This window comes from Heloderma suspectum, chromosome 5 (genome assembly GCF_057233095.1).
Source record: "Heloderma suspectum isolate Gila_16-S chromosome 5, 16-S_ref, whole genome shotgun sequence".
NCBI classification, from domain to species: domain Eukaryota; kingdom Metazoa; phylum Chordata; class Lepidosauria; order Squamata; family Helodermatidae; genus Heloderma; species Heloderma suspectum.
In genome coordinates this window covers 142,872,240-142,898,290 of record NC_139462.1, presented here as the reverse complement: position 1 = coordinate 142,898,290, position 26,051 = coordinate 142,872,240, and the positions used below count along the sequence as shown (strand labels likewise).

Here is a 26,051-nt window from a genome sequence, read left to right as displayed (position 1 = left end):
ACAAGGATTCCATTTTTCCCTCAGTCTGATAAAATAATTTATATTTTCCCCAAGACAACAAAAGCTACAATCATATATACTCACTTACTTTGGAAGTAAGTTCCATTGAACTTGGTAAGGATTACTTCAGAGTAAAGGTGCATAGGATCAGGCTGCTTCTGTAGTTAACATATTTAGATCTATAATATTCCATACTACCCAGCATGAACCAGTGTGGTGTAGTGGTCAGAGTGTTGGATTAGGATGGGAGAGACCCAGGTTTGAAATCCTCACTCAACCATGAAGTTACCATTGGCTGTGTTCAGATGTTACAATAAAACAGGGCTTAATGGGATTTAACCTTAAAGGTGGCCTAACAATAATTTTAAATAAACAAACAAATAAGGGATTGAACTAGGGATGGACGGAATACTTACCTTCCGTTCTGTTCTGTTTCTGCTGGGGGGGGAGGCACTCTGTCCCTCCCCCTGGAATCCTCGACGGGGGGGAGGCGATCTGGTCCTCCCCCCTGGAATCCTGCCCGGCCGGCTCCGCGGCCAAGCTGAGGAACCGCTGGCCGGCTCCGGCTGCCCGCAGCCGGACATCTGGCTGCTGGGCAGCCCTGCAGGGACACAAATGGCGGCTGTCGTAGCCGCTGCCATTTGCGTCCCTGTATTTAGCCGTGATAGGCTACGTAAATACTTACATCGCCTATCACGGCCTCCACAGGGATGCAAATGGCGTCCCTGCATTAGACGTGATAGGTTACGTAAGTATTTATGTAGCCTATCATGGCTATGCTAAGAAAAGGAAGCGAATGGCGGCTGCAGGACAGCCGCCATTTGCAAAGCAGCGTGGACGGGAGCAGATAAGTGCTCCATTTCGTGTGCCTTTTGTGGGTTGGGGGCAGCGGGGACTTTGTCCCGCACGCCTTTCTTGGGTTGGGGGGCTGGGGGCTTCGTTCCGTGACAGATTTCGGGGGACAGATTTCTCACCGAGATCTGTTTCGGAATTCTCTGACATCCCTAGATTGAACCTAACCTCCCCCAGTGCTTGTGTGCTACCTACTCTTCTGCTTCCATTTTAGATTAGCTGCAGTTTAGCTTATCATCTGAACCTTAAACTGTGGTTAACCTTGACTATAGTTCAGATTGACCATGATTTGATGGGTCTGGGCAACATGCTAAACTGTGGTTAATATAAAATGGAAATGGAAGCTTCCAGTCTCCTCCTCTTTGTTGAAGGAAGTGTCAGGGTAGACACTGAGCCCATAGAATCCCAGAGTAGTTCTGATTCTGAGGAAGAGCAGTCGCTCCTGGGAGAGGAGCGCGCTCCTCTTTCCCAGGGCCAACAGCTGACGGAGATTCCTCCCACCAGCATTCCTAGCTTAGATAGCAGTCCAGGGAGTGACAGAGCGCGGGAAGCAGACTTGATGGACGTGCAACGCCGATGCAGAGAGCGGCGCCAAATGGAGGGCGCAGAAAGGAGGCGTAGTGCCCGGTTGGCACGCAAACAATGGTTGCGCCCAGAGGATCCAAGGGAAAAGGGGAGGGACTCTCCCTAGTCCTTAAGTTCAGGGGTCTGCCAGTAATTCCCTTTCAAACGGGGACCAACTGTTCCAACGTAGGGCATAGGTACTCTGCTGCTCATATCTAGTTGCTAACGGTAGAATTGTTAAGTTGTAAAAGAGGAATAAAGCTTTGAAAAGAATCCCTTTGTCTGTGTCTGGACTTGGCTGCTGGATTAGACTGAGAGAGGCCGCCAAGGAGCCCTTGACAGGAAGACAGGGGAAGGAAGAGCATGCAAGGTGGGGATGGGGAGACATGGGGAGGCCATGCTCGTTCCCACCACAATAAACTATGGTTTATCATGACATCCAGGCACTGGATGACCTTGGGCCAGTCACAATCTCTTTGTCAATCATACCACTCATACTGTCATTGTGATGATAAAATGGGGAGCAAATGTATGCCGCATTGAACTTCTTGGAGGAAAGGTGGGATAAAATGTAATAAATAAGCAGTTATCAAAATCTGTTATCCCACTTTATTTTCAGGGTGTTTTTGTGTGTGATATTTTTTGCTGCAATCAATGATTCGCTATTTCTGAGTGGATCTTTCAAGTTCTCAAACACATGTATTGAAGCTCTGATCCTATGCACAATTTCTTTGGGAGCATAAAGTAGGGCAGTGCACCACTCTGGATCCTAATCCTGAGCCAAGGTGGGCTGATTTGAACCGCTTCAGGCTGGATGCAGAGCAGGTCGAGATCGGCCTGAAGTGGTCCAAAGTGGGTCAGATTGATCCGAAGGACTTTGGAGTGCTTTGGGCTCATCTGGACAGCCACCCACCCAACCGCATGAGCCCTCTGAAAAAAAAGTGCACAAAGAGGCAGATGTCAATGGGAAAAATATGCATGCATTTCAAAAATGTGCACAATTGATGTGCATGCTTGGAAAAATGTGCATGAAAACATACACAAAACTTTCTGTCGAAAGAAAAAACCAAGTTTTCAATCTGATATAGACATGAGTCAGAATGAGCTTTGAGGTAGAAAATGGTAGGGATGGGGGAGAATTTCTCCCCGAAACTTCGGGGGGCTGAGTGCCAACGCATTCGGCCCCCCGAAATCGGCAGTGAAATTCTCTGCCCCCCGCCCCCCCCGGTAATGGGACTTACCTTTCACGAATGTCCCTCCCGGCGGCGGGTCCCGGCGGCGGTTCGTCGGGTCTTCGTCAGGGGCGGGGGCGGCAGCCGGTCTTTTGACCGGCTGCCACCGCCGCCATTACAAGGAAAGTAAAAAAACAAAACCCCGTGATAGGCTACGTAACAATTAACGTAGCCTATCATGGCTAGATCTCCAAAGTCAGCCATGATAGGCTACGTTAATCGTCACGTAGCCTATCATGGGTGACTTTGAAAAAAAAAAAAAGCGCGTACGCAAATGGCGGCCCCCATAGGGAGCCGCCATTTGCGTTCCTTATTTGGTCCCTGTAGTCTACATAAAGATTTACGTAGACTACGGCGAAAATAAGGGCAACGCAAATAGCGTTGCCCTTATTTTCGCTGTAGTCTACGTAAATCTTTATGTAGACTACAGGGACCAAATAAGGAACGCAAATGGCGGCTCCCTATGGGGGCCGCCATTTGCATACGCTTTTTTTTTTTCAAAGTCACCCGTGATAGGCTACGTGACGATTTATGTAGCCTATCACGGCTGACTGTGGAGATCTAGCTGTGATAGGCTACGTAAATCGTTACGTAGCCTATCATGGGGGTGTTTTTTTTTTTTTGCAGCTGGGTAGACGGGGCGCTTCTACCCGGCCTGAATTTCGCCAGCGAGGGATGGGGCGCCTCCCGCCTGGCCTGAATTTCGGCCGGGCGAGGCGGGGCGCATGAACTTCGGGGGGAGAAGCGAAGCGCCTCCCCCCCACCGCGAAGCAAGCTTCAAGGACAAGTAAGGGACTTTCATCCATCCCTAGAAAATGGATGAGCTCAGTGTGTTCAACTTTTGCTGATTCACATATCCCTAGATGCAGGGTCAGGTGGAGGAACTAATGTGCTTCCTGACACAGGTTTCCCCTCAAGAGACACTCTGGTGGGGTATGTTGGCTTTCAAGAATATGTATGAAATGGTAGTACGATAGAAGGTATATGAAATATACACAGCATCTCATTGCTCTTTCCTTCTACAACCAAAACTATGAGCATTTTTAAACCACACCTTAATTACAATTTTGTAAAGCCCCTGGGAACCAGAGACAGATGTTCGGAGGACTGAGACTCCCACTGATTGCCAGTTGGCTGTCCCTGTTATTACATCATTTCTGCAATAATTAAAAACTTCCTTCCAAAACTCATTAATGCTAGAACATGATCTCACCTCCTCCAACATTTATCTGACACATTTTTATATATTCTTAATTATTGCTGCAGTCAGATACCATCACAAAAATATTACATAAAAGTTCTTCTATTTTCCATGGAAGAATTATTTTTTAAAAAATCATCCAGGGCAGGGGTGGGATGATAGAGTAATAACATTACATAATAAACTCGTTATTTGAACTGTTTAAATTACTCAGAATATTCTTGGTTTCTGTCATTTGTTGCAGGTATTATGCTCTCATTTAGGCATTTTACAACTAGACATTTTAAATTTTAGGTATTTATGAGCCAAATATACTTTTACGAACTAAATATAGCTCATAAATATATATCAAGAGCTAAATATAGTTTTACTGTTCTAAAAGTTGACAGCATGCTCTTGAGAAACTACTCCCCTTTGCAATAAAATATGATGCTGTTGTTGGTCTGCCTTAGTCCTAGTGAACAAAATAACATTTATACCTATGGAATATATTCACCCTTGCAAATTGTTCTGGGCTTTCGGTCTACAGGCTTTGGGACTGAGTATATCAACAAGGTTCTATAACACTTAGGACAAAGCACTGACAGTTCCTCTCTTTCAATGATTTCTTAGTAAATGCTTCAAAAGTGTTCACCTGTTCAGAAAGCATCGCGCTCTCTCTGAATTCGCTACATTTGCCCTCAGTTAAGTCGGTATAACAAAATCTGAGTGATGCCATTGCAATACACTATATGATCCTGGTTGGCTAGGATCTCCCATGTGACCAACCCAGGATACTTAGCATTCTGGCATCATTATGTTTATACTGCTTGACTCCTGATGGCTAGGAGCACCCACGTGAGTAATGCGAAAATAGGGATGGTGGAGAATTTTTCCACAAATCTTCGGGAGGCCGAGCACTGAGGCATTCGGCCCCCCAAAAGTGTTGGGGAAATTCTCCGCTGGCCCCCTGCCCCCCCCCCGGGATGGGACTTACCGTGGCCGAATGTCTCTCTCGGCGGTGGGTCCCGGCGGCGGTTTGGCGGCGTTTCGTCGTTATTAAAACGATGTTTTATTCGTCGTTAAAATAGCGTTCCCTTATTTTCGCCGTAGTCTACGTAAATCTTTACGTAGACTAGACGTGCCAAAATAAGGAACGCAAATGGCGGCGCCCATGGGCCGCCGCCATTTGCGTATGCGCTTTCCCCCCCCCAAAGTCACCCGTGATAGGCTACGTGACGATTAACGTAGCCTATCACGGCTGACTTTGGAAATCTAGCTGTGATAGGCTACGTTAATCGTTACGTAGCCTATCACGGGTTTTTTTTCCCCCCACTTTTTCTTTCGCGGCCGGGGAGATGGGGCGCTTCTCCCCGGCCTGAATTTCGGCCGGCCGAGGCGGGGTGCCTCCCCCCCCTCACCTGAACTTCGGGGGGAGAAGCAAAGCGCCTCCCCCCCACCGCGAATCACCCCTGTGAAAAGGTAAGTGACTTTCGTACATACCTAGAAAGTGAGAAGGAAGCCCTGCCTGGGAGAAAAAAGGTCCTGAAGCAGCAAAAGCCAGGAGAACCAACAAAAACTGAACAGGATTGGGAATATTCTCAATATTAAAGCATTTTAGTGAACAATTTCACCCTCCCAAATAGCACATTTTTCCTTGAACACTGAAATCTTCAACTTTTTATTGAAAGCAGAAATATATTGCAATGTAAAGCCTAACTTATTAGATGAAGATATTGTACGTTCCCCTGACATCCATTTCCAACAGTGACAGAGTTAAGGATATGCCGAACGCAAAGCGGCCCAAAGCCCCTGATACAACTGACTTCCATTAATTTGGCGAATCTGTTTTTGAACCCTAAAATTGGCCTCCAATATACCCATTGACATTTAATACACTAGGTAATTTTGAGCACAATCCAACCAATTTAAACAGTTTTAAATACCATTTATTTCAGTGAGAAAATTAGTCGCATGCTTACTTTTCCACAGAAATCAGTGGGGTTTAAAATGTTTATATTTGGCTGGATCATGTTTTATTCATAACTTTCATCCAAAGTCCTTTTTTCTTTAGGAACTTAATTACAAGTTAAATATTATGACATTACATTTTGTTTTATAGAAATGTAAATTTGGATATGGAAAATACATTAACCACTAGATTTCCTTTATTTGCATAGGATCTTATTTTGTTGAAAAGACTACTTTTAAAGAAAAGTTTAAATAATACTTGATGAAGTTTCATAAGCAAAAAGAAGAAGAAAAGAAACATGGGTCTCTGCTTCCAAGGAGCATACCATTACCATCTAAGGCTGCAATCCTATACACACTTCGTTGTTGTTGTTCAGTCGTTCAGTCGTGTCCGACTCTTCGTGACCCCATAGACCATAGCACGCCAGGCCTTCCTGTCCTGCACGCTCTCCCGGAGTGTGCTCAAGTTCATATTCATTGCATCGGTGATGCTATCTAGCCATCTCATCCTCTGCCGTCCCCTTCTCCTTTTGCCTTCAGTCTTTCCCAGCATCAGGGTCTTTTCCAGAGAGTTTTCTCTTCGCATTAGGTGGCCAAAATATTTGAGCTTCAGCTTCAGTATCTGTCCTTCCAATGAGCACTCAGGGTTGATTTCCTTTAGGATTGACTGATTTGACCTCCTTGCAGTCCAGGGGACTCGTAAGAGTCTTCTCCAGCACCACAGTTCGAAAGCATCAATTCTTCGGCGCTCAGCCTTCCATATAGTCCAGCTCTCACAGCCATACATTACTAAAACCATAGCTTTGATTAGACGGACCTTTGTCGGCAAGGTGATGTCTCTGCTTCTTACTATGCTGTCTAGGTTTGCCATAGCTTTCCTCCCCAGGAGCAAGCGTCTTTTAATTTCATGGCTACACTCACCGTCTGCGGTGATCTTGGAGCCCAAGAAAATAAAATCTGTCACTGCTTCCATTTCTTCCCCTTCTATATGCCAGGAAGTGATAGGGCCAGATGCCATGATCTTAGTTTTTTTAATGTTGAGTTTCAAACCAGCTTTTGCACTCTCCTATTTCACCCTCAACAAGAGGCTCTTTAGATCCTCTTCGCTTTCTGCCATTAGGGTGGTGTCGTCTGCATATCGGAGGTTGTTGATAATTCTCCCAGCAATCTTAATTCCGACCTGTGATTCATCCAACCCGGCATTTCTCATGATGTACTCTGCATATAAGTTAAATAAGCAGGGTGACAATATGCAGCCTTGTCGTACTCCTTTCCCAATTTTGAACCAATCGGTTATTCCATGTCTGGTTCTTACTGTTGCTTCTTGACCCTCGTACAGGTTTCTCAGGAGACAGGTAAGGTGGTCTGCTACTCCCATCACTTTAAGAATTTGCCACAGTTTGTTGTGATCCACACAATCAAAGGCTTTAGCGTAGTCAATGAAGCAGAAATAGACGTTTTTCTGGAATTCTCTTGCTTTCTCCATGATCCAGCGAATGTTGGCGATTTGATCTCTAGTTCCTCTGCCTCTTCGAAACCCAGCTTGTACTTCCGGTAGTTCTCGGTTCGCATACTGCTGAAGCCTAGCTTGTAGGATTTTGAGCATCACCTTGCTGGCATGTGAAATGAGCGCAATTGTGCGGTAGTTTGAACACTCTTTGGCATTGCCCTTCTTTGGAATTGGAATGTAAACTGACCTTTTCCAGTCTTGCGGCCATTGTTGAGTCTTCCAAATTTGTTGGCATATTGAATGCAGCACTTTAACAGCATCATCTTTTAGGATTTTAAATAGCTCAGCTGGAATACTGTCATCTCCGCTAGCTTTGTTGTTAGTAATGCTTCCTAAGGCCCACTTGACTTCACTCTCGAGGATGTCCGGCTCAAGTTCAGTGACCGCACTCTCATGGCTATCAGGGACATTCAGATCTTTCCTGTATAGTTCTTCTGTGTATTCTTTCCACCTCTTCTTAATCTCATCTGCTTCTGTTAGGTCCCTGCCTTCATTGTCCTTTATCATGCCCATCTTTGCACAAAACGTTCCCTTGAGATCTCCACTTTTCTTGAAGAGATCTCTAGTCTTTCCCATTCTGTTGTTTTCCTCGATTTCTTTGCATTGTTCATTTAAGAAGGCTTTCTTGTCTCTCCTTGCTATTCTCTGGAACTCTGCATTCAGTTGGATATATCTTCCCCTTTCTCCCTTGCTTTTCGCTTCCCTTCTTTCGTCAGTGACTTGTAAAGCCTCATCAGACAGCCACTTGGCTTTCTTGCTTTTCTTTTTCTTTGGGATGGATTTCGTTGCTGCCTCCTGAACAATGTTACGGACCTCCGTCCATAGTTCCTCAGGCACTCTGTCTATCAGGTCTAATCCCTGAAATCTATTCCTCACCTCCACTGTATATTCATACGGGATATGATTTAGGTCATACCTGAATGGTTTAGTGGTTTTCCCTACGTTCTTCAATTTCAGCCGAAATTTTGCAAGAAGCAGCTCATGATCTGAGCCACAGTCGGCTCCAGGTCTTGTTTTTATTGACTGTATAGAGCTTCTCCATCTTTGGCTGCAAAGGACATAATCAATCTGATTTTGATATTGACCATCTGGTGATGTCCATGTGTAGAGTCGTCTCTTGTGCTGTTGGAGAAGAGTGTTTGCTATGATCAGCGTGTTCTCTTGGCAAAACTCTATTAGCTTTTGTCCTGCTTCATTTTGTACACCAAGGCCATGCTTGCCTGTTATCCTGGTGATTTCTTGACTTCCTACTTTAGCATTCCAATCCCCTACGATGAAGAGGACATCTTTTTTTGGTGTTAGTTCTAGAAGGTGTTTTAGGTCTTCATAGAACCGATCAACCTCAGCTTCTTCGGCATCAGTGGTTGGGGCATAGACTTGAATTACTGTGATGTTGAATGGTTTGCCTTGGATTCGTACTGAGATCATTCTGTCGTTTTTGAGATTGTACCCCAGTACTGCTTTTCCCACCCTTTTGTTGACTATGAGTGCTACTCCATTTCTTCTAAGGGATTCTTGCCCACAGTAGTAGATATGATGGTCACCTGAATTAAATTCACCCATGCCTGTCCATTTTAGTTTGCTGATTCCCAAGATGTCAATGTTCAATCTTGCCATCTCATGTTTGACCACCTCCAGCTTACCTTGATTCATTGATCGTACATTCCAGGTTCCTAAACAATATTGTTCTTTACAGCATCGGACTTTCTTTTTCCGACCAGACACATCCACAGCTGAGTGTCCTTTCGGCTTTGGCCCAGCCGGTTCACTCTTTCTGGCACTACTTGGAAATACCCCCTGCTCTTCCCCAGTAGTATATTGGACACCTTCCAACCTGAGGGGCTCATCTTCCGGCGTCATCTCTTTTAGCCTTGTGATACGTTCCATGGGGTTTTCTTGGCAAGAATACTGGAGTGGGTTGTCATTTCCTTCTCCAATGGACCACATTTTGTCAGAACTCTCTGCCATGACCTGTCCGTCTTGGGTGGCCCTACACGGCATAGCTTATGGCTTAACTGAGTTACGCAATCCCCTTCGCCACAACAAGGCAGTGATCCATGAAGGGGTAACCACTTACCTGGTAACACACTTACCTGGGAGTAAGTCCTGTTGAATTGCATGGGACTTACTTCCCAGTAGACAAGCATAGAATTGTGCTGGAAATTACAATGTTTAAAAGTGATGAACAATACCTACCAATAGTAATTCCTTGAATTAAAGAAAAGTAGCATTCATACTCACTTCCAAGATGAGAATGGAAAATTGGGATGAATTATAAAGTATAATTTAATTGTGGATATAATTGCATTTCTTATCCCTAATTACATTAATAACTCAAGCAAGACCATTTCTAACAATTGGGTTAGATTTTTAATTTGATCAACTAAATTATTCATGTAAAGATTTCCATGGTCTTTTAGTGCAAAAATTTAAATAAATAAGGGTGCAATCCTATGCATGCTTAGACAGAAAGAAGTCCCACAACTCCCAGCATTAGCCAGCCAGGCTGGTTAAAATCCTAAAGAAATTATGCTCAGTTGCAAGAATAGATGGAATGCTTAGTTCATAATTAGTGATATGTGTAGCTGTATGTTCACACATACATTGCCATGAGCGTTAGAAATCTGGTGAATGTTAACATTTACTTGGTAGTTCTTAAGACTTTAATCATTCTTTCATTCAATATTTTAAGATGTACAGGGGGAAATGTCAGAAAATTCTGGCATTTGCCAGTAGATTCCAAAATTAATTGAATACCTTTGTAAGCATAATCTTAATTTCCATCAGTTGACATATTGTACATTCCCCTGACATCCATTTCCAACAGTCACAGAGTTAAGGATATGCCGAACGCAAAGCGGCCCAAAGCCCTTGATACAACTGACTTCCATTAATTTGGCGAATCTGTTTTTGAACCCTAAAATTGGCCTCCAGTATACCCATTGACATTTAATACACTAGGTAATTTTTCACCCCAGGGGTGAAAATTTCAGAAACAGGCTTTGTAGGGCGGTATCCAATGGGGTGCGTATGCCCCCACTAATTCTCTTGTGCCCTGCAGATTCTGTTTTGCAAGTTGTGGGTTCTGCTGATTCTCTTGTGCAAGCAGAACCCACCGCTCGTGCAACAAAGATTTAGCACTTCCCAGAGGAAGCCCTGAAATGAACAGAAACGCTCATTTCTCAATTGGGACAGGTCAGCGGAACTCCCGTTGCGAGCTCCACCAACCTGCCCCATTTCCGGTTGCCCCAGAAGTGCTAAATCTTCATTCTGAAAGCCGTAGGAGCCACTTGTGGATGGGAATTGCTGGGGCATAAGAGAATCGGCGGAGGCATAAGCACCCTGTTGGATTCTGCCCAAAGTGCTAATATTTCTAAGATTTCCTACTAAGTTCCCTAAAATCTTAATAATTAACAGTATGTATCAAGAAAACATTAACAAAGCTGCACACACATTTGTACATGCACACATAATATTTATTAAGGGGGACATTGTCTTGGACAGATTCTAGAGGACCTTAAGCACAGCAGAAGGCTGGGTGCCCAGTGCTAAACTTGTGATGTTCACAGCAGGTGATGTCTGCAGGTGTCTTTTATCACACATTCTATCACATCTACCTATCATATCTACTTTAAGGCACTGGCACAAAAAAACCCTAAGCAGCATAATTCTGTAATTTGGCAGGTTTTGTCCCTACAGGCACCTTTAGGACATACGTTGTTGTGTCCTCCAATTACCCACAAACCAAAGGTGGTAAGTGTCATGCCCCTGCTGAAGGAGGAGATAGAGGTCCCAGAGACAGACAATGCCCAGGAACCAGCCATGTCAGGAGATCTGGGGAAGCCTGGGCCTTCAGGGGAGGTCACTGCTAGTCTAGCCCTGCACCAGGAGGGGAGTTCCACTTCTGAGGCAGAGGCTGGGCAACCATCTAGCCCCTGAGAGAGTCGCTGCCTCAAGAGGCAGGTCAATAGGGCTCCTCTGAGAAGGGCCCCTAGATTACAAAGGAGGAATCCTCAGGAGCAAGGCCCTCCTCCTGAGCAGGACTTTTGCCAGAGGGCCTGTAATGCACTGCAGGTGAGCCCTGGGTGGGGCTCAGAAAGCTCTGGCTATATAAGCCTTCGGTTTTAGCCTACCCAGTGCTGGAATAGTGTCATTCCTTAGGTTATGTGCCTTGCTCTCTGGACTTTGCTTTGTGATTGGCTTTCTGCGCTACTGACCCTTGGACTCCTGTTTGACTCTGCCTCTAGACTGTGTATGGTAACTTACTGCTTCCTCTGTGCTTTGACCTTTGCTTGTATCTGGGCCACTCCTGCCTTTGTCTGATCCAGTACTGGACTGGAACTTTTGTGCATGACCATTTGCCTGCTTTGTTGCCTTGCCTTTTGGATTGCCCCATGCTTTGCTCTAACGCTGAGTCTGCCTCAGCCGTAGCAGGACAGTAAGTGAATCCCTGTTTGAAAACCCCCAAACCCAAAGGCTGCTTTTACACAAAAAACTCTTGTGTCTGAAAAATCCCAGGCTTCATCTTCTCAAAAGGGTGAACCATGCCTGCAAATTTCATCTGATTCTGCCAAGAAATTAAAAAAAAAGATATCTGCAATTCCCTTTAAAAATAAATATATGTCAACATTTAAAGGCACCTAGCACAAAATACCCTGCATCTATTGTTCTGATATTTGGCAAGCTTCATCCTCTCAGCAGGGACTACTGTGCCTGAAAATTTTATCCAATTCTGTTAAAATCTAAAGGATTAAAAACATCTAATTATTTGTTGATTTCAAATGATAACAGTGGGAGGAACTAAGCTTTGGATTTCCAAAGTGAGATTTGGATCTGAGTTGAACTGAGTGGCCCCTGATGTGGTCCAAGCTGAATCAAGCTGTATTCCAAATCACCAAGTTGGTTCTGAATCAAATCACACATCCTATATATATAGTTGCCATGGACTCATCGTGTCAGTTGGAAAAGAAATGCAAAACCTGGCGTGGAGTGGAATATCCTGCTTCAGCTCCTTGCAGCCTATATTATTTTGAAGAAGGGTATGGGTGGCTAGTTGACTGGAACCCTAAACAGGAGCACCCCTGCTAGGATGTGAGGATATGCTGCAACATTTTGTTGCAGCTTCTTGTACCCGTCCTACTTATTATGGATGGAGCTCCCAACATGTGAACTATCCACACCAATTATGAAGGGGTGCCAACCTTGAAGGTCCTTCATACCAGCAACAGTTTGCTTTCATGAAGAGGTTTCTTTGTCTGTTTTGTCCTGCAACAGGTAATTCTCCCACGGAGGCCCAAATCATTCACGGAGGAAGGCTTGTTCTCGCCCAGATTGCTGCCCTTCTAATGAAGCGCCTTCATCACACCAGGCGAGACTGGAGGGGGACTCTGTCAAATGTTCTACTACCTGTCATCTTTGTTGCCATGGCAATGGCCTTGTTTACCGTGAAGCCATTGGCTATTGATTATCCTTCACTTAAGCTGACTCCAGGACTTTATGACAACGTCGAATCCTTTTTTAGGTAAAAAAGCTCATTCATCATCGTCAATAGCATGGGGACAGGATCATTTATTTCTCAAAAGCGTCTTCATCTTTTTAATTTAAGGAGTTATCCCTCTAAGCAGGATAATCATGGCTCAGCTATACAAAGGCAGGCAGGAACAAAAAAATCTATAAAGCTGCTCCTACCATCAGAGGCCATTTTCTTTTTAAACAAGATTATTTTCACTTTTTTGGAAGCAGCATTGATGTATTGGTGACTTTTGGTGCAATCTGCCAAGTTTTATTAGAACTCTATTATTAGAACTTTATTTATTTGTTAGAACTTTTAGAAAGTTTAAAGGACGTCACATACATACATTCTCTTCTTGTAATCCTTAGAAGACTTTTGTAAACTAGATGAGTAATTATTATCCCTTTTATTCTGTCCTAGGGCAAATTAGACGTGTTGGAACTCTGACCTAGTTTGCATGACATGGCTGGGTCTTCATGGATTATTTAACCCACAATGAGCCGTGGTGCACGCCGAGTGTGTGCAGCCACTGTTTGCAGTATGCAGTCCCCAATCAGGCTGATCAGGGGTTGTGCCATGTTGTGCAAACCTGGCTATTGTTGGTTATTCGAGAGTTAAACAACCCTTGCATAACCCGCAATTAGTAGTAGGGTTATGTGAGGGTTGTTTAATGCTCAAGTAATCCACAGTGGCTGCGTTCACACAACATGGTGCAGCCCCCTATAGTCCTGATTGGTGGTTTCATATTCAAAATGACAGCCGCATGTGCCACAGCTTATCACGGGTTAAATAACCCACAGTAAGCTGGCTGTGTTGTGTGACCCAGTTCAATACCTTAAAAGGACCCTGCCCACATTGTTGTGATATTCACACATACGCATTGGTGTGGGATTGCAACGTAAGGAAGCAGATCACATGCTATTGGGGATATATATGGAGGGGGCTTAATTAAATGGGTGGTTCCCCCCCCCCCATAATAGCAAAGTCTCCAAATTTCCTTAACCTGGAAGCCACATAGAATACATTTTCTCTTTCCATAGCTCTGGAACACAAATTTTAGCTGCTAAAAGTAAATAGTGTGCAAAAAGTCTTGTTTCTTTCTTCACAGAGGCATGTTGCTTAACAGAAATGTTTCTGGACTTCCAACTAATCTATAACCTGTAATTACTCCAGTTATTTTTTTCTGAAAAGGACTAATTTTTGGATTTGTTGTTGTTCAGTCATTCAGTTGTGTCCGACTCTTCGTGACCCCATGGACCATAGCACGCCAGGCCTTCCTGTCCTCCGCTCTCTCCTGGAGCATGCTCAAGTCCACATTCATTGCATCAGTGATGCTATCTAGCCATCTCATCCTCTGCTGTCCCCTTCTCCTTTTGCCTTCAGTCTTTCCCAGCATCAGGGTCTTTTCCAGAGAGTTTTCTCTTCGCATTAGGTGGCCAAAATATTTGAGCTTCAGCTTCAGTATCTGTCCTTCCAATGAGCACTCAGGGTTGATTTCCTTTAGGATTGACTGATTGCAGTCCAGGGGTCTCGTAAGAGCCTTCTTCAGCACCACAGTTCGAAAGCATCAATTCTTCGGCGCTCAGCCTTCCATATAGTCCAGCTCTCACAGCCATACGTTACTACTAAAGCCATAGCTTTGATTAGACGGACCTTTGTCGGCAAGGTGATGTCTCTGCTTCTGAGTATGCTGTCTAGGTTTGCCATAGCTTTCCTCCCCAGGAGCAAGCGTCTTTTAATTTCATGGCTACAGTCACTATCTGCAGTGATCTTGGAGCCCAAGAAAATAAAATCTGTCACTGCTTCCATTTCTTCCCCTTCCATATGCCAGGAAGTGATAGAGCCAGATGCCACGATCTTAGTTTTTTTAATGTTGAGTTTCAAACCAGCTTTTGCACTCTCCACTTTCACCTTCAACAAGAGGCTCTTTAGATCCTCTTCGCTTTTTGCCATCAGGGTGGTATCATCTGCGTATCTGAGGTTGTTGATAATTCTCCCGGCAATCTTAATTCCGATCTGTGATTCATCCAACTCGGCGTTTCTCATGATGTACTCTGCATATAAGTTAAATAAGCAGGGTGACAATATGCAACCTTGTCGTACTCCTTTCCCAATTTGGAACCACTCGGTTGTTCCATGTCTGGTTCTTACTGTTGCTTCTTGACCCCCGTACAGGTTTCTCAGGAGACAGGTAAGGCGGTTAGTACTCCCATGTCTTTAAGAATTTGCCACAGTTTGTTGTGATCCACACAATCAAAGGCTTTAGCATAGTAAATGAAGCAGAAATAGACATTTTCTGGAATGCTCTTCCTTTCTCCATGATCCAGCGTATGTTGGCTGGCATGTGAAATGAGCGCAATTGTGCGGTAGTTTGAACACTCTTTGGCATTGCCCTTCTTTGGAATTGGAATGTAAACTGACCTTTTCCAGTCTTGCGGCCATTGTTGAGTCTTCCAAATTTGTTGGCATATTGAATGCAGCACTTTAACAGCATCATCTTTTAGGATTTTAAATAGCTCAGCTGGAATACTGTCATCTCCGCTAGCTTTGTTGTTAGTAATGCTTCCTAAGGCCCACTTGACTTCACTCTCGAGGATGTCCAGCTCAAGTTCAGTGACCGCACTCTCATGGCTATCAAGGACATTAAGATCTTTCCTGTATAGTTCTTCTGTGTATTCTTTCCACCTCTTCTTAATCTCATCTGCTTCTGTTAGGTCCCTGCCTTCTTTGTCCTTTATCATGCCCGTCTTAGGAATATCATTCCTATTCTCTGGAACTCTGCATTCAGTTGGATATATCTTCCCCTTTCTCCCTTGCTTTTCGCTTCCCTTCTTTCGTCAGTGACTTGTAAAGCCTCATCAGACAGCCATCAGACGGCTTTCTTGCTTTTCTTTTTCTTTGGGATGGATTTCGTTGCTGCCTCCTGAACAATGTTACGGACCTCCGTCCATAGTTCCTCAGGCACTCTGTCTATCAGGTCTAATCCCTGAAATCTATTCCTCACCTCCACTGTATATTCATAAGGGATATGATTTAGGTCATACCTGAATGGTTTAGTGGTTTTCCCTACGTTCTTCAATTTCAGCTGAAATTTTGCAAGAAGCAGCTCATGATCTGAGCCACAGTCAGCTCCAGGTCTTGTTTTTATTGACTGTATAGAGCTTCTCCATCTTTGACTGCAAAGGACATAATCAATCTGATTTCGATATTGACCATCTGGTGATGTCCATGTGTAGAGTCGTCTCTTGTGCTGTTGGAGAAGAGTGTTTGCTATGATCAGCGTGTTCTCTTGGCAAAACTCTATTAGCTTTTGTCCTGCTTCATTTTGTACACCAAGGCCATGCTTGCCTGTTATCCTGATGATTTCTTGACTTCCTGCTTTAGCATTCCAATCCCCTATGTTGAAGAGGACATCTTTTTTTGGTGTTAGTTCTAGAAGGTGATGTAGGCCTTCATAGAACTGATCAACCGCAGCTTCCTCGGCCTCAGTGGTTGGGGCATAGACTTGAATTGCTGTGATGTTGAATGGTTTGCCTTGGATTCGTACTGAGATCATTCTATCATTTTTAAGATTGTACCCCAGTACTGCTTTTGTTGACTATGAGTGCTACTCCATTTCTTCTAAGGGATTCTTGCCCACAGTAGTAGATATGATGGTCACCTGAATTAAATTCGCCCATGCCTGTCCATTTTAGTTCGCTGATTCCCAAGATGTCGATGTTCAATCTTGCCATCTCATGTTTGACCACCTCCAGCTTACTTTGATTCATTGATCATACATTCCAGGTTCCTAAACAATATTGTTGTTTACAGCATCGGATTTTCTTTTCACCACCAGACACATCCACAGCTGAGTGTCCTTTCGGCTTTGGCCCAGCCGCTTCACTCTTTCTGGCACTACTTGGAAATTCCCTCTGCTCTTCCCCAGTAGCATATTGGACACCTTCCGACCTGAGGGGCTCATCTTGCGGCATCATATCTTTTAGCCTTGTGATTCGTTCCATGGGGTTTTCTTGGCAAGAATACTGGAGTGGGTTGTCCTTTCCTTCTCCAGTGGACCACATTTTGTCAGAACTCTCTGCCATGACCTGTCCGTCTTAGGTGGCCCTGCACGGCATAGCTTACGGCTTCACTGAGTTACGCAAGCCCCTTTGCCACAACAAGGCAGTGATCCATGAAGGGGGATTTTTGGATAGCCCCGACATATAGTCTCTTACATTTCAACCACTTTTCAGCATTTACTCTGCCCAGTGGACTTTTTAATTTCCAATCTAGCACAATACCACCTAGATATGATTATGCAAAAGGATTATCTAGTGTAATAGAAGGGAAGAAGAAAATCCTTGAATCCAAATAATATTCCAGCCACAGCCACTAACGTCCCCAGTTTTTTCCCCTTCTATTTTACTAGTGCCCTTGTTCAACAATTAGTCTTATAGGAGGACTAGTTTAAGGAGGGGATGGAGGGTGGGGGCTCACCTCCTTCCTCCCACCCAAGTGGACTGTCAGAAGGTCTCCTTGCTACACTTTCTCCACAAGTTGTTGTTGCCTCTGGATTGCCAATGGGTGGGGGGGACTTGCTGCACCTTGGGGCCAGATAGAGCCCTTGGTCCTCCTGTTGTTCATCTCTGTCTTAACGACCGTATTCCATGTCGTTTCTTTTCATAATTCCTAGCAGCAGTCCAGATGATGACTTTCCTCGTATACTGCTATGGTATTTTACAGATGGGGATGACTTGTGCATGCATTCAAGTCACGATGACATGTAAGTAGGAGCCATGCAACTTGTAAGTGTTGTATTGCAGAAATACGGGCCTAGAATGTACTTTAAAAGTTGTTGTTTGCTTTTCTTTCTTTTTTTTTTTTGGAAACACTAAATTACTAATTTAGCAAAGGAGATTGCAAAGGAGGGAGGGAGATAAACAGTAATTACAATTCACATTTTATGCTTCACAACATTTTATGTTAGTATGTTAATTATTAGCCATTAATCAAATTGCTATTAGCAATTAGTTGGCTGCTTAAGCATATTTTTTATTGCTTGTCAAGAGCTGCTTCATGCTTTGCTTCAAAAAATATAAAATTAGAAGGAAAATATATCTTTATTACTCCCCTCCAAAAATTGTATATTGGATTATATGTACTTCTGTAAATATTTCCTGCTTTGTATTAAATCGTATCCGCTTTAGCATTTTTTTAAAAAACTGTACAGATAGATAAAACATGTTTTATCTTAAAAACCTTTGAAAAACAAATACCAGAACCAACGTTTCAAATATGTCAGAAATGGAGGATGTTTGTAATTTCTAAATACTTGGGGTTGGATCCAGATTTACGCTGGATCAACTGTGCTGACTGAAGTGGATCTCCCTGCCCACTCCTTCACAGGGCAGCTCCCCCTGCCCCTTAGAAATGCTACGCAGAAAGTCAGAAGACCTTGCTGAATGGGGTGAGCTGTGGTATAAGGGGGATGCCCCAAAATAGGGCTGGGGGGACCATCTGCGAGCAGAGCCCTTCCTCTTGCAGAAAATAGATCCCAGATCAACCCTTGAAACTCTGAACAATATTTCCTCTGATGACTCACCAAGGCAGCTTGGAAATCTCCTACCCACAACATTTCAACATATCAAAAAGAAGGATCTTAGGACAGAACTGCATATATTTTTTTTAATTTTAAAATAATACATTTATAAAGAGAAGGGGGGAAAATCACATTCAAAAGGGTTGAGAAGCAAGTTATACTCATTTCCATTTCATTATTAATCATTGCTTAGTCATCACCAGATCATAACTGATATTACTTCTATTTCATATATCATAATTAATTTAGCTTTCTGCCTACCTGGGCACAGCAGGAGCCTCCACCAACGGAGGCTGATGGAGCCCCAGCAACGAGCAATCCTTAACCCCCTTTAGCCATCAACATTGGGGGATAGGAATACACCCTCAGGGAGCAGTCCTGTGCATGTTTAGAGAGAAAAAAGTCATACAGTTCCCAGCATGCCCTAGCCAGTATTGCTGGCTGTGGAATGCTGGGAACTGCATGACTTTTTCTGACTAAACATGATTAGGATTGCACCCCTGGTGTAATGAGCAATCCCAACTCCCTCTTGCCATTAGACTCATAGAATAGTAGGGTTGAAAGGGGCCTACAAGACCATCGAGTCCAACCCCATGCTCAGTGCAGGAATCCAATTCAGAGCATCCCCGACAGATGGCTGTCCAGCCTCATCTTGAATGGCTCCAGTGGGGGAGAGCCCACCACTTCCCTAGGTAATGGGTTCCATTGCCGTATTGCTCTAACAGGCAGGAGGTTTTTCCTCATGTTCAGCCAGAATCTGGCTTCCTGTAACTTGAGCCAATTATTCCGTATCCTGCACTCTGGGATGATCGAGAATAGATCCTGGCCTTCCTCTCTATGATAGCCTTTCAAGTATTTGAAGAGAGCTATCCTATCTCCCCTCAGTCTTCTCTTCTCAAGGCTAAACATGCCCAGTTCTTTCAGTCTCTTCTCATAGGGCTTTGTTTCCAGTCCCCTGATCATCATTGTTGCCCTCCTCTGAACCCTCTCCAGCTTGTCTGCATCCTTCTTAAAGTATGGTGCCCAGAACTGGACACAGTACTCCAGATGAGGCATAACCAGTGCTGAGTAGAGGGGAACTAGCACTTCCCGGGATTTGGAAGCTATGCTTCTATTAATGCAGCCCAGAAGAGCATTAGCCTTTTTTGCAGCCACATCACATGGTTGGCTCATATTCACCTTGTGATTGACAACAATTCCAAGATCCTTCTCGCTTGTAGTGTTGTTGAGGCAAGTATCCCCCATCTTGTAACTGTGCATTTGGTTTCTTTTTCCTAGGTGCAGAACATGGCATTTATCCCTGTTGAATTTCATTCTGTTTTCTGCCCAGTGCGCCAGTCTATCGAGATCACTTTGAATTTTGTTTCTGTCTTCCAGGGTATTAGCTATCCCACCCAATTTTGTGTCATCTGCAAATTTGATCAGCATTCTGCTCCTCCTCCTCCAAGTCATAAATAAAAATGTTGAAGAGCACTGGGCCCAAGACGCTCGTTACCTGTCCCCAGTTTGAGAAGGTCCCATTGATAAGCACTCTTTGAGTCCGATTCTGTAGCCAACTGTGGATCCACCTGATCGTTGTTTCATCTAGCCCACTTTGAGCTAGTTTGCTCATCAGGATATCATGGGGCACTTTGTCAAAAGCTTTGCTGAAGTCGAGGTATATTATGTCCACAGCATTCCCACAGTCCACAAGGGAGGTTACTTGATCAAAACATTATATCAGATTTGTCTGGCAGGATTTGTTCTTGACAAATCCATGTTGGCGTCGACTTATCACTGCATTGTTTTCAAGGTGCTTACAGATGGATTGCTTTATCATCTGCTCCAGAATTTTCCCAGGGATTGATGTAGGGATGTCAGATAATTCTGCCACGGATTCCAGTGAGGTCGGATTCTTTAGAATCTAGCCCCGCGGAATCCATGGCGGAACGGCCTCCCCCCCGCCACCCCACTGAATCCCCCTGGGACAGATCGTACCTGGGGCGGATGCAGCGGTGGCTCCGGTGGCTCTGGCTGTTCTCCCAGCCACTGCTGGGCTGCTGCAGCTGCAAATGGTGGCCATCGTAGTGGCTGCCATTTGCGTCCTTGCAGTCAGCCATGATAGGCTACATAAATACTTACATAGCCTATCATGGCTGACTGCAAGGAAGCAAATGGCGGCCTCTATGACGGCCGCCATTTGCGGCCGCAGCAGCTGGGGAGGATTTCAGGGGGAGGGATGGAGTGCCTCCCCCCCCCCACCACGGATGCCCCGATGCGGAGCTAGGTAAGACTTTAGTACATCCCTAAATTGATGTCAGACTGAATGGTCTGTAGTTCCCAGATTCCTCCTTTTTACTCTTTTTGAAGATAGCGACAACGTTAGCCCTCCTCCAGTCATCTGGCACTTCCCCCGTCCTCCATGATTTCTCAAAGAAGATAGACAGTGGTTCTGAGAATTCTTCTGCCAGTTCCTTTATTACTCTGGGATGCAGTTCATCTGGCCCGGGAGAATTGAACTCATTCAAAGTAATGAGGTATTCCTTGACCATATGCCTATCAATTTTGAGCTGCAATCCTGCCCCTCAGCCTGTACTTCACCTTTGCCAAGGGGGTCATAGACCCTCTTTTGGGAGAAGACTGAGCCAAAGTAGGAATTGAGCACTTCTGCCTTTTCCTTGTCCTCTGTTATCGTTTTGCCATCCATATTTAATAGTTTAACCACCATTTCTTTCCTCTGTCTTTTAGTATGCACATATCTGAAGAAAGCCTTTTTGTTGCTTTTAGCATCCCTCGCTAACCTCAGCTCGTTCTCAGCTTTAGCCTTCCTGGTGCTTTCCTGACGCCATCCATGAAAAACTGTGCTACCTGCCTGTACTCTTCCTTTGTAGCTTGGTTGCTTTCCCCCAGAGTTCCTGTAACTGCTACTTTACCCACTAAGTCATCTCTGTTGGTTAGGATCAAGTCAAGCATAGCCAATCCTCTAGTTCCTTCCTCTACTTTCTGTTAGGGATGGCAGAGAAATCTGCCACGGACTCCAGTGAGGCCGGATTCTTTAGAATCTGGCCCCCCAGAGTCCTTGGCGGAATGGACTACCCCCTTGCCACCCCGCAAAATCCCACCCCGGGCAGACCCTACCTGGTCATCGGCTGTCCAGTCTGTCCTCAGCTGCCTCATCCCTGTCTGTGGATGCAAATGGCAGCTGGTGTAGCAGGCGCCACTTGCATCCCTGCCCTTTGCCATGATAGGCTACATAAGTATTTACATAGCCTATCGTGGCCTAAGGCAGGGACGCAAATGGCAGCCGCAGCCCAGCAGTGGCCGGAAGTCCAGCTGTGGCCGGCCCTGGCCAGCGGCTCCACAGCCTTGCCACAGAGCAGAGCCAGCTGGGGAGGATTCTGGGGGGGGAGGGATGGATTGCCTCCCCCCCAAGCGGATGCCCCCCGGCCGATTGGTGAGTGGGGTTCGTACACCCCTACTTTCTGTAGGAGGAAGTTATCCGCCACACAAATCAGGAATTTCCTGGAGAGGCCATGTTTTGCAGAATTTGTCTCTCAACAAATATTGGGGAAATTGAAGTCCCCCATTACTGCTGTCAGGAGCCCCCCCTAGCTGCCTCTTTAAGCCCCCTCCAGTAGCCAACTCATGACACAGATGCAAAGGATTCTTTCCAAGGCTTTATTCCTTTACAACTTAATGACTCTTTCAGATGCTAATCACCAGCGACTAAGCAAGGAAACGCACTGGCATAGTTAGCAGAGTAGCCTAAGCTCCAGATAAGGCAGTTGGTCCCTGTTTGAAGGGGAAGAGTGGGAAAACTCTGAACTTATGGGCTATGGAGAGGTCCTCCCTCTTACCCGGGGATCCTCAGGACACGACCATTGTTTTAGCACCAAGCAGGCAGAGCACCGCCGCTCAGCGCCCTCCATAGGCGCTGCTCCCTCCGTCTCGGCCGAGCGTCCAGCAAGATCTCATCCCCCGCTCTCTCACTGCTAGGGTCACTATCTCTCTCAGGAATGCAGGCAAGAGGAATCTCTCCCTGCCGTTGTGCCTGTGAGAGATGAGTGAGCTCCTCTCCCACAGGTGGTTGGTCCTCCTCAGTATCAGAACTACTCTGGGGCTCTATGGGCTCAGTATCCACCCTGACAACTACTACACCATGCTTCCTTGAAACATTGGCTATTTGCTTTTCAAAAGTTTCAGCCTCGTCTTCTCCTTGATTGGGTGGTTGGTAGTAGACTCCGACCTCCAGGTTCGTTTTATTCTTTGCTCCATTTATTTTACCCAGATGCCCTTGATGGGGCTACCAAGCTCATCCTCCTGTATTTCTGTGCAGAGACATGTATTTTTCACATATAGTGCAACCCTACCTCCCTTTCTGTTCCTCCTGTTCTTTTTGAACAAGTTATAGGGATGTACGAAAGTCCCTTACCTGTATCGAAATTTGATTCGTGGTGGGGGGGAGGTGCTCCGTCCCTCCCCCCCCGAAATTCTGGTCGGGGGGGAGGTGCTCTGTCCCTCCCCCCCGAAATTCTGGCCGGGGGGGAGGTGCTCCATCCCTCCACCCCCGAATCCTGGCCGGCATTCCTTATTTTGGCACGTCTAGTCTACGTAAACATTTACGCAGACTACGGCGAAAATAAGGGGAACGCAAATAGCATAGCGTCTACGCGCGGTTGTTTTTTTTTTTTTTTCCCTCAGCTGTGATAGGCAACATAGGCTACGTAAATGTTTACGTTGCCTATCACATTTTTTTTGTTTTTGTGTTTTTTTTTACTGGAAATGGTGGTGGCGGCAGCCGGTTGGAAGACCGGCCGCCGCTGCCGCACCGCCGCCAGAGCCGCCACGGATTTCAGTTAGGCTGAATGCACTGGCATTCAGCCCCCCGAAACCCGTGGTGGAACGGCCTCCCACCTCCCACCACCCAGTGCAATCCCCGCCGGGACGAAGCTTATCTGGGGCGGATGTTCCGGTGGTGGCTCCGGCGGCGGCAGCTGGTCTCTTGGCCGGCTGCTGTGGCTGCAAATGGCAGCCGCCGTAGTGGCTGCCATTTGCAACCTGCCAGGCTGCCATGATAGGCTACGTAAGTATTTATGTAGCCTATCACGGCAAAGAGCAGGGGCACAAATGGCGGCCACGATACCATTTGCGTAGCTGCCTTTACTGTGACAGGCTACGTAAATACTTACATAGCCTATCACAGCTGCCTGGCAGGACGCAAATGACGGCCGCAGCAACCGGCTGTGGCCAGAACTCTGGCTGCGGATGGCCCTGGCTGGCGGCTCTGCAGAGCCGCTGCGGAGCAGAGCCGGCCCAGGGAGGATTCCGGGGGGAGGGACAGAGTGCCTCCCCCCCCACCGCGAATCAAAGCTGTGAAAAGGTAAGTGACTTTTGTACATCCCTAGCAAAATCTGGAGGAGTGCAAATTTCCAAGGGTAACTGAGTTTGGATTTGCGTATTGCTTAAAAAATGCAAAATTGGGTAAGTTCACAGTAAAATGTGAACTGGACCAATTTCTCCCCCATCCCTATTCTGAGTATGACTCAGTCAGGATCCAACCCAATTTATGCATTTTCTGTTGTTAGCTGCCCAAAGAAAGCCAGGATATAAGGATTTTAAATGAATTTTAAAAAGAGGGGGGAAGACTGTCAAAATTGCCCTAAGCGCATTCCATCTCAATGGACCTTTCTCTTTAGGATCAAGCAGGTTTGCAACGGGTTTGTGACGTTTGGAACAGAAACAAGCTGGACACAGCGCTGATTGGTTGGTGTCCCAAGATGTTACCATGACCTGCTTCTTCCCAGAATCCCGAGAGCACTTCTGAGTTAAAACAAAACAAAACCCAACAACTTGGTTAGGCAGTGAATGAAAAAACATATATGCAGCTCTTTAAATGATTTTTAAAAGCAGGCAGCCTGCCTGAAGCATTGGGAAGAGTCAAGACACACATCTAGACTAGTGTCCTGTTCACTGGTATGGAGGTCTGTAATTCAAATTGCAAGGGTAGCAGGAAGTCACGCTCGCACCACATTTTTAATATGATGTGCGTCTTCACCCCAGGATACAGTGATTGCATGATTACCGTGCATGGTTGCTATAAAATCATATTATCTATCTTACACTGATTCCTCATCTTTTTGTTGCATTAGGGGAATGTTTTGCTGGAAGACCACATCTGGTTCACAACAGGAACCTCTGCCGTGGTGTGGATGTGCTGTGGGTCAAGAGGTATGCTAATTTTCTTTCCTTAGGGGGAAAAAACATACCTTTCCCTTAGGAAAACACACTACAATTATTAGGGATAGTCACATTATGAAGCAGCCTTATACGAAGTAAGACATTGATAATAATAATATTAAAAATTCTTAGGGCGCAGTCCTATCAACTGCATCCTCAGTGACTGGAAGCCCCCAAACTTGGAGGTGTCCGATTATCCAATGCATGGCAGGAGGAGTGGTGGAGGCAATTTTGCCTCCCTGTCCTCCCACCCTGCAGATTTTGCTTGACAGGCTTTTTGGAGGGGGAGTGACGTAGGCTGGAAGAGGCTCAGAATAACTTGTATCTTGGTCTCTCTGGTCTCCTCCTCCTCTCCCTGCCCAACAGAACGCCCCTGTTCCTCCTCCTCTGTGGTCGATTTTCCGAACTTGGAGGGCAGCCAGAATGGTTCTTTCCATGCTGGCTGCAAAGGTTCAGGGGAGGGGGTCAGACTCAGATCTCCAAGTCCCCCTTCTGAGGGTGGAGCGCTGTTTCTACAGTCCCTACAGTCTAGCCCAGTATTGGTCCGGCTAGCCCAGTGCTGTTAATGCCAACTGGCAGTGGGTCCCTGCCTAAGATCCTTTCAACTATAGAGGTACTAGGGTAGCGTCCCACAAATGGCACCTTCCAGTTGTGTCAGACTACAAGTCCCATCAGCTCCAACCAGCACAGTCACCATGCTGGCTAGGGTTGATGGGAATGGTAGCCTCAAACATCTGGAGGGTACCTCGTTGGGGAAAGCTATGCTAGGGATTGAACCTGGAAACTTCTGCTTGTAAAACATGTGGTCTGATAATGGGCAAGGGGCCCTCTCTGAGCACTGGACCCAATCATTTTGTGGAATATCCAGTCAAATATAAGCTATTTGAACTTTTGGATAAGCACAACACCCTCTAGAACAGGGGTGGGCAACTTGTGGCCCTCCAGGTGTTTTGGCCTACAACTCCCATCAGCACCAGCCAGCATAGCCAATGGGATCATGGGAGCTGCTCACCCCTGGAGGCCACAAGTTGCTCACTCCTGCTCTAGAAGTAAGGATATGTGAATCTGTCTATTTCTGTGTCACTTACACGTGTTGGGGTTGCAGAATGATGGGGAGGAAACATGGTGCTGCCCAGTCACAGCTGCACTAAAATCCTGGATTTCCTCCCTCATTTTCTGTGGCAGCTGAGCTCTAAGTTCCGCCCTGGGTGAGGAGAGAAAAAAGGGTCTCAAAGGAACTAGAATTCAGCTAGATGGTTTGAGTCTAGCAGTGAAGTCTGTGGCTGAGAGCATGTGAACCATGGAATGTCAAACATTTCAAACGAAGGGGGAAAAAGGGAAAGGGTTTGACCTGCTTGAGCTCCTAACAGCGAATAATAACTTGGGCTGAGTTCTAGGGATGGGGTATGCATGTAATGAAGTGAAAAACATGT

General features: G+C 45.6%; 1 protein-coding gene across 1 annotated transcript in view; it reads left to right on the top strand.

Annotated features, from left to right (window-relative positions):
* Positions 1-26,051, top strand: part of LOC146344594 (ATP-binding cassette sub-family A member 13-like) — a 262,433-nt gene that overhangs the window by 105,549 nt on the left and 130,833 nt on the right. Inside the window, exons 18-20 of the mRNA XM_084857720.1 lie at positions 12,584-12,830; positions 17,500-17,586; positions 24,531-24,609. Coding sequence (XP_084713846.1) covers positions 12,584-12,830; positions 17,500-17,586; positions 24,531-24,609 — 413 coding nt within the window. The remainder of the gene's footprint in view (positions 1-12,583; positions 12,831-17,499; positions 17,587-24,530; positions 24,610-26,051) is intronic.